The sequence below is a fragment of the Lepisma saccharinum genome, chromosome 21 (genome assembly GCF_977018435.1).
Source record: "Lepisma saccharinum chromosome 21, izLepSacc3.1, whole genome shotgun sequence".
Classification (NCBI taxonomy): domain Eukaryota; kingdom Metazoa; phylum Arthropoda; class Insecta; order Zygentoma; family Lepismatidae; genus Lepisma; species Lepisma saccharinum.
In genome coordinates, this window is record NC_139249.1 from 30,035,902 (window position 1) to 30,050,543 (window position 14,642).

The 14,642-nt window shown below is 37.7% G+C and overlaps 1 protein-coding gene across 1 annotated transcript in view; it reads left to right on the forward strand.

Annotated features, from left to right (window-relative positions):
- Positions 1–12,564, forward strand: part of LOC146003993 (uncharacterized) — a 31,177-nt gene extending 18,613 nt beyond the window's left edge. Inside the window, exon 2 of the mRNA XM_083142534.1 lies at positions 10,583–12,564. Coding sequence (XP_082998660.1) covers positions 10,583–11,568 — 986 coding nt within the window. The 3' untranslated portion in view covers positions 11,569–12,564. The remainder of the gene's footprint in view (positions 1–10,582) is intronic.
- Positions 12,565–14,642: the final 2,078 nt, after the last annotated feature.

The following is a 14,642-nucleotide window of genomic DNA, read 5'->3' on the forward strand; positions in this document are numbered from 1 at the left end:
TATTATTGTGCATGCCGGTGGTGAAAGTGGATTTGTGGAGGGGCGAAGTTAGTGTTCCTTTCAAAAACAACTTCTGGTGACTATCATGGGGAGATGAACGCTAACCATTTTATGTTGTGGTTCGAAGAACAGCTTCTTTCCAATCTGTCCCCAAACTTGTTATTGTGTGTGACAATCCTCCATACCACAACAAGTTACTGAAAAAAAATCCCAACATCAAACAGCAGAAGGATGAAATGAAGTCGTGGCTATCATCTCACAATATTCCGCATGCAGAAGGTTTGCTGAAAGCCGAATTATATGAAATAATTAAAATAAACAAACATAAAATAAACATCTAGCAGTGCTAACATTAAATTGAAGATTGGTAGTTTGCACCGCGATTCTTGCTGCTCGTACTCTTACTCGTGCTATGGTTCCTTTCATAGTAGTTGGCAACGCTGACTTAGCAGGGAGTGACGTTACTGCCAGGTTATTTCTTCCCGGCTGTAGAGTAACCTTGCGTTCTGACGTCAGACGAAGAATGCCTACGTTGTTAGGTTTGGTTCTATTAACATAAATACAATGACATTTTATTACAAAGAGAATTTATCCTAGCTAGCCTAACCTAACAACTTAGGCATTTAGCCGAACAATAAAAGGAGTCCCCTGTGACGTAAGAACGGAGAGTTGCTCTAGTGTTGTCCAAAAAGGAAGACTCGAGAAATATTTTCGCGTGAGCTCTGCTGTGATTCTAATATCGTTTTTTTGCTATGTATTCCTCTTTCTTTCTTTATTATATTTGTTTTCTTCCCTTGTTTTTCTATATCTTCCCGTCTCTATCGTTCTTTTTCCAGCATTTTTCTCTTCTTTTATTTCTTTCTTCTTATTTTCCTTCTTCCTCTGTTTCTTGTTTGTCTTTCCTTCCTTTGTTTCCGTATCTCTCCCTCCCCCTTTTTTCTGTTGGCGCCTAGACGGCCTTGTAAAAATCAAGCCGAGAACGAGATCAGACCCTTCGAGACTTGTCGGGATGGGAAACAGAACGAGACAGACCTCATAAAATCGAGACGAGACCGTGACTTAGTGCTTGATATTCTCGATCACGTTCGAGAATTTGGTATTGAAAAATTTACCTAACCAAATTTATTTCACTATGCCAATTTTTCAGGCAGATATCTAAGCACCGCGACAGGTTAACTTTTCAGCAGATCTTATGTATTAATCCGCGAGCGAAAACGGCGCTCGGAATCTTCCTTGCCATTCTTGCCTAAGGTGGCCAGATTTTCTGAAACGAAAAGCAGGATATCCATGGATGCGTACGGGGAGGATTGCAGCTATAACTAAAAGAATCCAGGGTCAAGTGCAAAGGAAAAAGTCCTGCTGCTTACATGTCTCCTGAAATATTACACGATTCTTTTTCATCTGTTTTCTTTCTTCTTGATTTGATGTTTGTTTTTTAACGTCACCTTCCTCTCTTACTTACTTACTCCTTGGCTGCTACAGCCCCTAAAGGGCCTTGGCCTCTCTCACAATGATAGCCCATTCTCTTCTGTCTTCTGCTCGACGTCTCCACCGTCTTACTCCCATCCTCCTAAGGTCCTCCTCAACGTCCTCCAACCATCTTTTCCTTGGCCTTCCTCTTAATCTTCTCCCTCCTGGTGTCCCTTTATAGACCTTTTTAACCGCTCTGTCTTCAGGCATTCTTTCCACATGTCCTAGCCACCTCAGTCTCATGCTTCTTATATAGGAAACTATATCTGTTTTTTTTGTAGAGTGCTCTAATTTCATCGTTTCTCCTTATTCGCCATTGTCCATTCTCATTTACTGGCCCTTATATTTTCCTCAGTATCCTTCTTTCCCATCTTCGCAAAAGTTCTTCATCTGCTTGCACCAAAGTGCATGTCTCTGCTCCATATGTCACCACTGGCTTTACGACTAGCTGATATACTTTGATTTTCAAATTTCTACTCAGGCTGCGAGATTTGAAAACTCTTAACAGTGAGAAATAACTTCGATTACCATCTGCAATTCTTGCTTTTATTTCCTCCTTAATATTATTATCCATGGTAACTAATGTTCCAAGATATTTGAAACTTTTGCTTTTTTCATAGGTGCCTCCATTAAGTTGTATATGTTGGTCTTCCCTGAAATCCATATTTCGCGCTGAGAACATGTATTTAGTCTTGGGTTGGTTTATTTGGAGTCCCATCTCACTAGCTGTGTTCTCCAATCTTTCCAGTCCTTATTTCACTTCTTGCTATCTTCGTGCCATCATATCAATGTCATCAGCATATGCTAGATTTTGGTTCACTCTGTTGAAGAGAGTTCCTCCTGGGTTACACCCTTGACCCACTCTTCTCATGATCTTTTCTAAAGCTATATTGAATAATATCGTAGATAGCACATCTCCTTGTCTCAAACCTTGGTTCAGTGCAAATTCCCTTGTGAGCTCTCCTTCAATCTTCACCTTGCATTTAGTACCCCTAAGCGTCATTCTGGTTAATCTTATTAGCTTGCTTGGGTTCCCTAGCTCCTTCATTGCCTCATACAATTTTCCTCGTATGATACTGTCATATGCCTGCTTAAAATCTATAAATAACTGATGAATATTAATGTTATATTCATAACATTTCTCCATTATCTGCCTGACCATAAAGATTTGATCCGTAGTGGATCTGTTTGGTCTAAAACCACACTGATAATCCCCTATTATTCCCTCAGTCAGTGGTGACAATCTTCCTGGTAGGATCTTTGCAAGCACTTTGTATATTACGCTTAGTAGGGCTATACCTCTATAGTTCTCACAGCAGGTTTTATCGTTCTTTTTATGTATAGGGCAGATTATTGCCATACTCCATTGATCGGGCATCTGTTCATGTTCCCATTTATCAGATAACAATTTGTGTATATACTTTATTAGTTGATTTCCTCCGTTCTTAACCATTTCAGCAGTGATATTATCAATCCCTGGGGCTTTGTTATTCTTAAGAGGCTTAATAGCTGTTCTAACTTCTTCTAGTGTTGGAGATGTTCCGGTTTCGCCATCATGGTCCTCCTCTGGGTACTCCTCTTCATCACTCAATTCTAGATCTTGGAACCCATCTTCCATATTAAGTAGCTGATTGAAGTATTCTGCCATATCTCTCTAAGATCTCATTTTTCCCGCCTATTAGGTTTCCTACTTGGTCTTTACAGAAAGCTGTCTTCGGTTGGAAGCCTTTCCTTATATCCTTCACCCTCATATACATTTTCCTTACTTGCTGATTACTATTATATTCTTCAAGTTCCTCAATCCACTCTTTCTCAAAGCATCGTTTCTTTCTCCTGCACACACAGTCTGCTTCCTTTCTTTTAAGTCTATATTGTTCTGTGTTATATCTGGTTTTCCTATTAAGCATTCTCTTTCTTGCCTCATTTCTTTCATTTATTGCTGTTCTACATCCCTCATCAAACCATTTACCTCTTCGGATCTTCGTCTTCTCTCCCAGCACTTCCTGTGCTGTTTCATGTAGGATCTTCTTTATTATACTCCATTTCCCTTCAATACTTTCGCTTTCCCACCTTTGACTTCTTTGTTGAAGTTGGTTGCCTACCATTAAACGGAATTGTTTGGCAATGGCTTCATCTCTTTTTAACTTCTCATCATCATACCTTGAGGTCACTTTCGCTCTTCTTCCATCCCTATATGTAGCTATTCTCTGTCTGTATTTAATGCGTACTAAATAATGGTCCGAATCACTGTCTGCTCCTCGACAGCTATCTACTTGTAGTATATCAGAGGCATGTCTTCTGTCTATCAGCACATGGTCAATTTGGTTTTGTCTTACACCATCTGGTGAACACCATGTCATTTTCCTCACGTTCTTCCTTTGATGCCAGGTGCTTCTAATGACCATTAAGTTACACATAGCCAGATCTATCAGTCTCAGACCATTATCATTTGAAATTTCATGCAAACTTTCCTTTCCTATAGTGTCTTGGAATGCTTCTTCACGTCCAACCTTGGCATTGAAGTCTCCCATTATTATCTTAATGTCATGTTTTGGTATACGATCGATTACCTGATCCAGCTGCTGGTAGGATCCATCCTTTTCATCTTCTTCTGCCTCTTCCGTTGGGGCATATACACATACTAAGGTAATGTTGAAGAACTTGGCTTTCATTCTCAGTAGTGTTGCCCACGAGATAGGACTTTGGCCTGTCTCGTCTCGTGTAGTCTAGTGGAAATGCTGTCTCGTCTCGAAAATATTCGTTTGTCTTATGACACATGGTCAATCTCGTCTCGTCTCGAATTTTTAAAAGCCTGTCCCGTCTCGTCCCGTGGGCAACACTAATTCTCAGCGTACATAGCCTCTCATTTATTGGTTTGAAGTTCTTTACTACAGTTTTATATTTATTGTTTACTAGGAATCCTGTGCCACCTCTTGTACTTTCACTGCTTCCACTATACATTAATGTATAATCCCCAGTAGATAACATTCCATTTCCTTGCCACCTGATCTCCTGCAATGCCGCTACTATTATTCTGTATTTCTTCATTTCCTCCTTTAGGTTTTGCAATGCACCTGGTTTACTTAATGTTCTAACATTCCATGTGGCCAGTTATATATCATTCTTCCGTTTACGTAGTCCTTTAGCATGCCTGTGTCTTTCCATAGAATCCGCCCGGATATCATTGTTTCTGAGTTCCGTAACAATGTTTGTTTTATGGGATAGGGTCGTTAGCCCCATGCTCAACCCCCAACCTGGAGGACCAGGGTTTGTATCAGGTTTGCTCCTTTAGAACGGTTGCCATCACTACGGCTGAGGAATCCACTCCATCCCCCTCGTAACCCTGAGGATGCGACTAGGGACTAGGTAGGAATATTGGGATAGGATACAATAGGTAAGATAGGACGTTGCAGAACGCCTTAGTCTGGCTTCTCTTCTGAGACCTGTCCAGCATGGGTGACCCTGCTGGTAGAAAATCTACCGCTGGCATAGCTCTCAGCCTCAACAAAGCACGCAAACCCCTCCGCCCGCACGGTCAGTGCTACTATAAGGCTGCGTTCCCTGGAGGGGTCACCTTCCTCTCACTTTTGGCTAATTGCATCAATGAATATGAGTGATGATCAGTGGCGTCGCGTGCGGTTCGCATACGAGTGTTCACAATAATGTTTCTGTACTTAATGCAGATTTACTCCTCTCCCTTGTAACTTCATCTTCAATTGAAAAAGTGAGAATAACAGTTCAATTTATTTTCAATAATTTTCCCCCAAATTCATCGCAATATTTGAAGTAATACAAGAAGGACCTAGGGGAAATTGTCCCTCTCCTTAAAATCCGCCAGGTTTGGCAAATTCTCGCTAAAGTTTGCAACTATGTAGCCAGTGCCGTACCCAGGATTTTTCCAGAGGGGGTGGGGGGCAGACCCAACGGCGGATTTTATACATTTTCTCTAAAGAGGCACATCATGTGTATTAATGTTGTAAACATTATGTCTGTGCGGTGACAGATGAGTGTTCACCCATTTTGCAAAATCAAAGTTCCTGACTTTTCCAGGCATTTTATATAACTTTTCAGACTACTGTATAATGATTTAACATGCTAATAAATTAGAGATGTACTTCAACTTTGCAAGTTAATCAAACGAATCAAGTTTGTTGAACATTTTTGAAAATAAATGAAAAATAAAAAGGAGGAATTAAAAAAAAGGAAGATTGTTGGGAAGATAAAACGAAATGTGTTTTCGGTTACAAGCAAGCAAGCAAAAATCATGTAATTCACCTGACTTTTCCAGGTTTTGAACGCTTTTTAAAAAAATCCTTTGTTTCCAATTACCTTCTCACTTTTATCCTGGTTTTCCGGACTTCTCCAATTATCCAGGACTTTCAGGCTAGTGCGAACCATGTAAATTAATTATCTGAAGGGAACGGCTAAGATAAGTAACTTCACCCTGGCAGTGTCTCTGCTGGCAAAATATTGTTTCGCTTTTTTTCGCTTTTGGAATCTTATTTGACAGTAAAAATAAATGTCGGTGGCAACCAAGAAGATATTTGTAAATGGAGTTGCATCATGTGGGATAGAAAATGCAATTTGCAGCATCTTGCAACATCGAAATTTTTTCATCTTGATGTCCTCTATATACTGTGAAAGTTGTCAGTCTTGTATGGTCACACCCCATGTATTTATAACCCCATTAAGCCTTGTTTCCATGATATGAAAAACTCAATTTGCTGACCAAGGCAGAAATTTATTTTATTATAAAACATAAACTTATAAACTTTTTTTTTTAAAAAAATAGGAAGAGGTTTCAAAGTCAAAGAAAGAAATGTAGATTATGAAGAAGTCATATATGACATTGAAGAAGCAGTGCTCCATATAAAAGAAGAACCAGAAAGAGACAAGATTAGAAGAAGAACAGCAGCCATTCTGAAAAAAGAAATGGTAAAACAAAGAAAAGTAGATAATTTGAGTCAAAAAGAAAGGGAAGGGATGAAGAAAATCAAGGCAAGAAGTGATGTGGTGACAGTGCAGGCAGATAAAGGAGGAGCAATTGTGGTGATGGAAAGAGAATGGTACGAGAGGAAGTATGAAGACCTAAAAGAGAACGGATATGAGGAGATTTGTGGAACAGAAGAAGAACAAACTATAAGAGAAAAGGTCATACAAGACTGTAGGAGGAGAGGATTCAAGAAGTGCATAAAGGAGACAGGAAGACTACCTAGTTTGAAAGGCTTTCCAAAGATACACAAAGAGGAGATAAAGTTGAGACCAGTAATGGACTGCAGAAACAATATTTTGGAACCCTTGGAAAATAAATTAAAGAAAGTTATTGAAGAGTTAGTAACACAGCAAGAAAGCAGAGCAGTTAAGAACAGTGAACAAGTAGTGGACCTCATAAAAGGACTAAAGTTGAATGAGATGAAAACGACAATGTTTAGCTTAGACGTGAAAAGTATGTTCCCGAGCATCAGGAGGGGACACGTTTTGGACATTATTAAAAAGAGGATGGAAAAAGAAATTATAGGAGAATGGGATAGTAAAAGGGTAGTGAACGCGCTGGAAACCATTTGGAATAACGGTTACAGTATAATTGGTGATAAAATAATGTTAATGAGTGAAGGAGTGAATATAGGTTCTAGCCTAAGCCCAGCATTGGCTGAATTGGTTATGAATGAATGGGAAAAGAAAGTAGTAGAAAAAGGAGGTGACAAAATGATTCTGTTTTGCAGATATGAGGACGATTGTTTTGGCATATGGAAGGGAACGAAGAGGCAGCTCGACATATTTGCCAAAGGAATACAAGATGAAGAAAAAGGGATATTATTGGAACTCGAAATAGAAGAAGAAGACAAGATAAGCTTCCTAGATATAATGATGAAAAGGAAGAGAGGACAAGAAATTGAAACCGCTTGGCATCAGAAGAAGTGTGCAGCAGGGGTATTCTGCCACAAAAGAAGTGATGTAAGTGAGGTGACAAAAAGAAATGTTATAAAGAATATGGAGGACAGAATCAAGAAAATATGCACAAAAGAATGTGTAAATGAAGGCAAAATAAATAGCATATGGAAACAGCTAGAAAAGAATGGCTATGGAAGGAGGATAGACTGGACATAAACAGAAGAAGGAAGAAAAGTTGCAGGGGAGAATTGGAAGAAAAAGAAAAAGAGGAAGAGAAAGAAAAAGAGAGAAGGTTTGGAATAAGGAGTATGGGGAAGACCACAGAAAAGATATGCAAAGTGCTTAGAAAAGCGGGCATTAAAACTTACAGGAAGGGAGGGAAAAGCGTCATAAGAATAGCGAAGAATGCAAACAAGAAAAAGGAAAACAGAGAAGAGGAAGAGGAAGGGATTATCTACGAGGTGAAATGTAAAGAATGTCAGAGTGTGTACATTGGAGAAACGTAAAAGAGACTGAAAGACAGGTTGAAACAACATAGGGATGATGTACGACTTAAGAGAGAGAGAAATGCGATATTTAAACACACGAGAGAAACAGGACATGACATAGAGTGGGATGAGGCTAAGCAGATAGGAAGGGAGAAGAGAATGCTAGTGGGAAAATGGAAAGAGGCCAAGGAAATAGAGAAGAAAGGTGAAGACACAATGAACTGGAATGGGGGACTGATGATAAACAAAGAATGGAAGAAGGTGTTAGAAAGAGTGGAAAGGACAACAGAGAAAGAGGAGAGAAGAAGGAAGAAGAATGAAGGAAATAGAGCGTGAGATAAAGAGTCCAACCACATTCACTTTCAGGTGAAAGTAAAGTTGACAAGGGAAAGCCACCTGCTAGAATGTTCCAGAACAACTTTCTAATAGTCTGGAGGGGAGTATTTTTGTGTATATATATCGTCATTTTCATTTGTACTTGGTACATAGTCTGAAGAAGACCTTGCTAGAAGGTTGAAACGTTACGTTTAGTTTATGATTTATAAAAAATAAATTTCTGCCTTGGTCAGCAAATTGAGTTTTTCCCATGTATTTATGTTCAAGACAATTACAAGTATAAAAGAATAAAAGTTGTAGTAAAATAAATTCATATTGAGTGGGACACCCGTTATAAGAAATGTGCCATTCCTTAATGTAAATCGCGAAATATCTTCGAAACGCGAGGGCGTGTGTGCGAGGGGTGTGTGTATTTGTCGAGCGCGCAAAAAAAAAAAAAAAAAAAAAAAGGGTAAACGACAGACGCGTCTTGAATTTAATGGCGAGTTGTTGTTTTTGGTTTACAAAGAAATACATTTATGTAAAATCTTGGTTACTTCGTTCGCAATATATTACCTGATCATTCATAGATAAGTAATATATATTGTACTTTCTTTACAGGAATTCCAAAGTCGATCTGTTAGTGACAATGGTGAACCTGTGATATGTGGTTATATATTCAGGATCATGTCCAGTTTTGGTAGGGCTCGTATCGTCGAAATGACGAACCGAAGAAAAAAAAGTCAATAAAAGTTCTTTGTCTTGATGACCATTATACGCTGTGGAAGTTTGTGCCCTAACATGTATATTTCGAGAGAACATTACACCGTGCATTCCACATAACAAAATCATTCAGCTGAGAAGAGTACACATTTCAACAGTTTAATAGCTCATTTCAGTGTCATCGTTGTCGCCTTCTTGACACTTGGCAGGAAGAATAAGGTGCGGCAACGGGGAACAAGCTTCACGTTATTGAGCGAATCCTAGGTATATGGCGTTCCTGGTCCCGTCCGTCCCGTCCGTCCCTCCGAGAAGAAGTTCTAAGTCGGCTGCGAATTGGACACAGCCGTCTCACCCGTGGTCACTTGCTGCAAGGGCTGGACCCCCCGATGTGTCGTGTCTGTAATGTCGTTTTAAGTGTTCGACATATTCTCATCGATTGTGCCAATTTTGCTTTCCTCAGGCAGACTTTTAATCTTCCCAACTGTTAGTCATCCCTGTTTGGAAATGACATTCTTTTACCAAATATTTTGGGTTTTGAGAAGAGCTGGTTTCTTCCACTGTCTGTGAGGAAGTTTTTAGATTATTCTCACTTTTTAATGTGTTGTGTTTGTCTTGTGAAAGTCCCTTTATGACCTTCCACTTTTAATATATCTCAAGGGACTTCTTACACCTCTTGTTTTAACATTTTAAAAGAATTTTAGGTAAGGGGATATTTCTCCGTGTAGATTAAAGGATTAATGGGTGGAAAATGGCTACCTAGGTATATGTTCCGACGCACGCACCAATTTTAAACCAATCAGTCAGTCAATAATGAATAAATGTCGCACCCTCCTTCCATCGCAGCTGTGGATTGCCTTTTCACTCTGCTGGCTGCCCACCACGCTCTTATTCTCATCAGCAATAAGCACTCGCTTATCTTATTACAGAAAATGTGATCCAAAGCTATATCGTCATTGTAATTTTAAGTTCCAAGAATGGAGAAATTTGCAGCTGTAAATTATAATCATTATCTATCTTTATGCATAATAAATTATTCAACCAAAAACAGATGTAAATTTTGACAAATGGCGAAGATGAAGATGAGCGATGATATGATGAAATTGATGAAGGGACACAAAGAACACCCATGCTCAGGCCGGGATTAGAACCCGACGTCGTAGCGCCCTGTTCTGACAACTCCTGCCAAGGGGGTCGGTAGACGATAATTCTTAACTGGAAGTTTATATTGAGGGGTAGAGCATATTTGGGGAGCAAAACACACCATGGTTGTCACGAGGATGAATTATGAATGAACGAAATTGACGAAGGGGTACACGCAAGTACGGGACTCGAACCTGAGTCTACCCTTGACACGCTCGGCCACCTAGTCGGCTGCCACCAACGTACAAATACAAGCACGATGGTTATCCAGTAAGAAAGGGAACTTTTTGGTGTAAAATACAAACGACAAATGATGTGTGCAAAAAAGAATGGTACAGGAACTACTATGCACGATTACTAAAATACTTCGATTCTGTTTGAACAATCACTTGTTTATCTGTTTAAACAAATATTTTGGTTACTGGAAACTATATTTTTGGTTATTCCAAACAGACTTTTTTCTCTGTGAAAGTTTATATAATTCTAGTGTCATATTTATATTAGCTTTTGGTTGTTCAGATGTTATTGGACACTTATTTTTCTCTTCTTCACAGCTCCTTTTGAAATTGCCCACAACACAAACATGTACGTCAACAGCAATGCAAATGAACAATCCAAGTTTTATGCCAGCACTCCTTATATGAACATCTTTACCGTGGACAACTACGCCAGTGAACAAGGGTATGCAGGTCAGTCAAGCAAAGCTATTGCAGGGAAACAAGATAACGTATTCTCATCCCCTCCACCTGCACTGGACATTCCATCATTTGCATGCGACTTCTGCAAATTGAGCCTCCACCCGACACTTCTTGATATCCCTCAGGAATCCACAAGCATCCCTAAATTAAAATGCTTCGTCGATACACCATTGCCTGAACTGCCTGGGCCCTCTACAGGTTTCAAGAAAAGGTACATTGTCAAGGAACATCCTGTGGATACTGGAGCTTGCATGCCTGGTAGCACCGAGCCTTCAGCAACAGCATCTGCGGTGGTTGATAGCAGAAACGAAACGCTTGCAGTAGCCGTACCCAGTTCATCTTGGGCGGACAGTGCCATTCTTGATCAAAACATGAATGGTTACTGGAGCGCCAGCGCCGGGGATGACACTCCTGACTTGCTCACGCCAAGTTCTTCACCAAAGAAATCCTCCGACGCTTGCACGCCACCAAAAGAGATTGATAACTTCACATCGACGTCAACGTCCTCCCTGTGTCCATCGGCGAGTGGAACTCCGAGGCGTGGTCGATCTTCACGCAGCTCTTCTCCAAGATCCATCTGCTGCGTGTTCTGCAAGAAAAACGGAGAGTCGAAAGCGATGTACCAAAGCCATCAGCTGAAGCACCCGACCTCAGGCATCATCATATGCCCAGTTCTGAGGCAGTACGCTTGCTCTGAATGTGGTGCCACTGGGGATATCGCTCACACCAGAAGCTACTGCCCGTCCCTCCAAACCAAACTTGGAAAAAAAGTTCCTAGTGCAACTCTTGCACTCAAATCTACCCTCCGGCAGGGTAATGGTAATTTGAGGAGAAGATTGTAAAGAACATTCATTGGTCAATTTTTGAAAGAGCCGAGTCACAGCATACTAAAAAACTGTGATTCCGTGTATTTGTTCTCTTAAAATTTCTATAAGACCAATTAGTATATTTTCATTAATTCTTAAAACTATATTTTTTTGTTTCCTAGTATTTAGTTAGTAATGTAGATGTCAAATATTTTTTTCTATTTGAGTCCAAAATGTTTATTGATATTTTATGTCACGATGAGTTTTTCAATATCACAATTGAAAATTTATTTTTAAAATGCTGTATACATATCGGACACCGAGAGAAGATATTTCTAGATCCCAGAGATGAATTTTTTGGTATTACAAAAGTTTGTACCGTTTCTTCGATGACAGTAATAGTTTAAATGTATTGTGGGTGCAAAAATCATGAGTATAAAATTGAGTTCAAACATTTAGATTCCGTTACGTACAATTTATTTGTTCCTCAACGAAAAAAGCTTTGTACTGCATGAAAGTCAAATTACATATTTTGAAATAATTTTTATTAATGAGCTATGTTTGACAGGATTTCATTATTACGAAAGAAATATGTTAATTTTATCAAGAAGTACAGCACTGTCTATAGTATGTTGAATAGTGTTCTTGATTTTTTCCAGTCAAAAAAGAATTTTCTTCTACCCCATATGATACAAATGTAATGTTATATACAATTTATAATTTAATATCTCCCATCATACTAACATTTATCAGGAAAAAATAGAAGTTTGTATGTTCTCACTACACGTAAGAAAACCTATATTTCATAAATATGGCATAATTATATTTGTAAAATGTGTTGGTAGAAGAAAATTGATGTGCGGGAGAAATACATTACAGACAGTGTTCATGAAGTAAGCGCAACATACCTTGATTTTCAAGTTTTATTACTTAAACTTTGAATTTTAAAAAAAAGAATCCTTTTATGAATTCCAAACTCTGTGGAGAGTTACGTGAATATATTTTCAATTATGTCAAGATTCTCACTGATATGCAACTATTAGGTACAGTGAGTATTCTCTAAATTATGTCAAATAGTTATTGCTCATATTTTTCATACTACACCATACTTATAATATCCATGTATTCTCAAAATATGAAACAAGATTCAATTATGAATGTCAGATATGATGCATTTTTCTTCCTGTAATTTCACATATTGAACACTGGTTAAAATTTACATGTAATGTTAATGCAACATACAGTCTTGCTACTTGGAAATACAATGACTTCATATATATATTATTATGAACATTCTTATATTTCGCAGTTAAATTGTATTACAGTTAATTAGTTTATGCTATAATTTTGTTCCACCAGTGTGCAATATTAGATGTTATTGTATAGGAATGGCTTTTATGGTTTGATATACTGCATGTATGGATACATATTAGAAGTATGCGGCATAACATAGCACCAAAGCTTCTCTATTGCAGTATACTTCATTATTAAAGTAGTATGTTTTCATGTTGATTGATTTCATTGATGATTTTTAAAATTCTAATATCCAAGTTATTGTTGTAGAAAATGTCTAGTGCTACTGCAGTTTGTGTAAAGTTTAACAATTATTGTAACAGGAGGAGATGAGTGTTGATGATCTTCTTGTTGGAATTTTGGCAGTTCAAATTTTAGTTTTCAATTAGTTTTATTCTTAGATGTCTCTAATCACCTACCATAATAGCGATTACATGAAATATTCATGGATACAGATGTTCAATAATGTCTGGTATCAGACTTTCAAACGATGTTAAATTTATAAAATATGGTGATGAGTGTGAAATATGGCGGCTCTTGAAATTTCAGCGATTGGTTAATTGTAACTCTTGGAACTAACTTTTGAACTATTTTAGGTGTGTTGGAAAATTTAGCTGAAAATCATACTGTCTATGTAAAATTAGTTGAACCCTCATATTTTCAATATTTCTTTTTTTTATGACTTGGCAAATGTTTCAAGATTTTGCAAACGTGAATGAAGTAAAAATATGCACAACTCTAATTATCTTGTCTTTCAAAGTATAAACTTGCAGAAAGCTTTTATTTGTGTGTTGCTAGACTGAAAATAATTTGTTTTTAGGTTTATAATGTATTTACTGTTTTCTCACGATTTGTGAAATTTTTACTAGATAATTATTATTATCTCAATATTTGTTATTATTAAGGTAAAAGAATGTTACAGCCGTGTAATTTAATGTAACAAAAGAACACAAAGTAACATTCGATGTTTGCAGATGCATGATATGCTATGAGAGCAAATTCCCCCCCCCAACATATTCAATTATGTGGGAGTAGTATTTTCTTTGTTTTCAGTGTTCAAAATGTATGTATTTTTTCTACGCGTATAATATGTGATAAAGGTCTCATGAAAAATGGTAAAATAATTTCTCACATGAGGCTTTTCAAACTGGCATTAAATCTATAGGAGATAGCTATAAAGAATGGTATTTGCCTTCGATATATCGAAACTATGCCAGTTACGATCGGTGACCTTCAGCTCACGATATATATTGCAACTTTGTACTCGTTTAGAATTTTTTGCATTTGAGTTTCATTGTTTGCAGAATTTTACATACTCATGTTGTGTTCAATTTGTGTACCGTTTCTGAGTTCAATAAAAGCTATTATCGCAATATTTAATCTTTTATGTTGGGACACCAAAAATTGGAGTAACATTTGTCAATTAGATTAATTTTACCTAGTTCACTTGAGTGACAAGGCAGATGTAAAACTATATACTCTTAAATTGGAATGAATTCATAAGAAATACAAGATATAAGCTAATATGAATCTCTGTCCACCTAACATTTCCTTTCTGGAATATTTTCCCAAAATTGTAACAAATATTTAGTAGGCTATATTATAAAGTTTGATTTTCTTCCCAAATACGTATATGGTTTAATTTGAAAGTGATCAATGTTGTTCTATCACGTAATTTTGAAGATGCATTCAATCAAAACTCTAGAAAATTCCGAGAAGTGGCAACACTGTGAGTTGAACAGTCAATGCGTAAGACACCCACACGGCATTTCTTCATAATAGAAAATATTTTTCAATAATTGTAATTTTTTTCATGT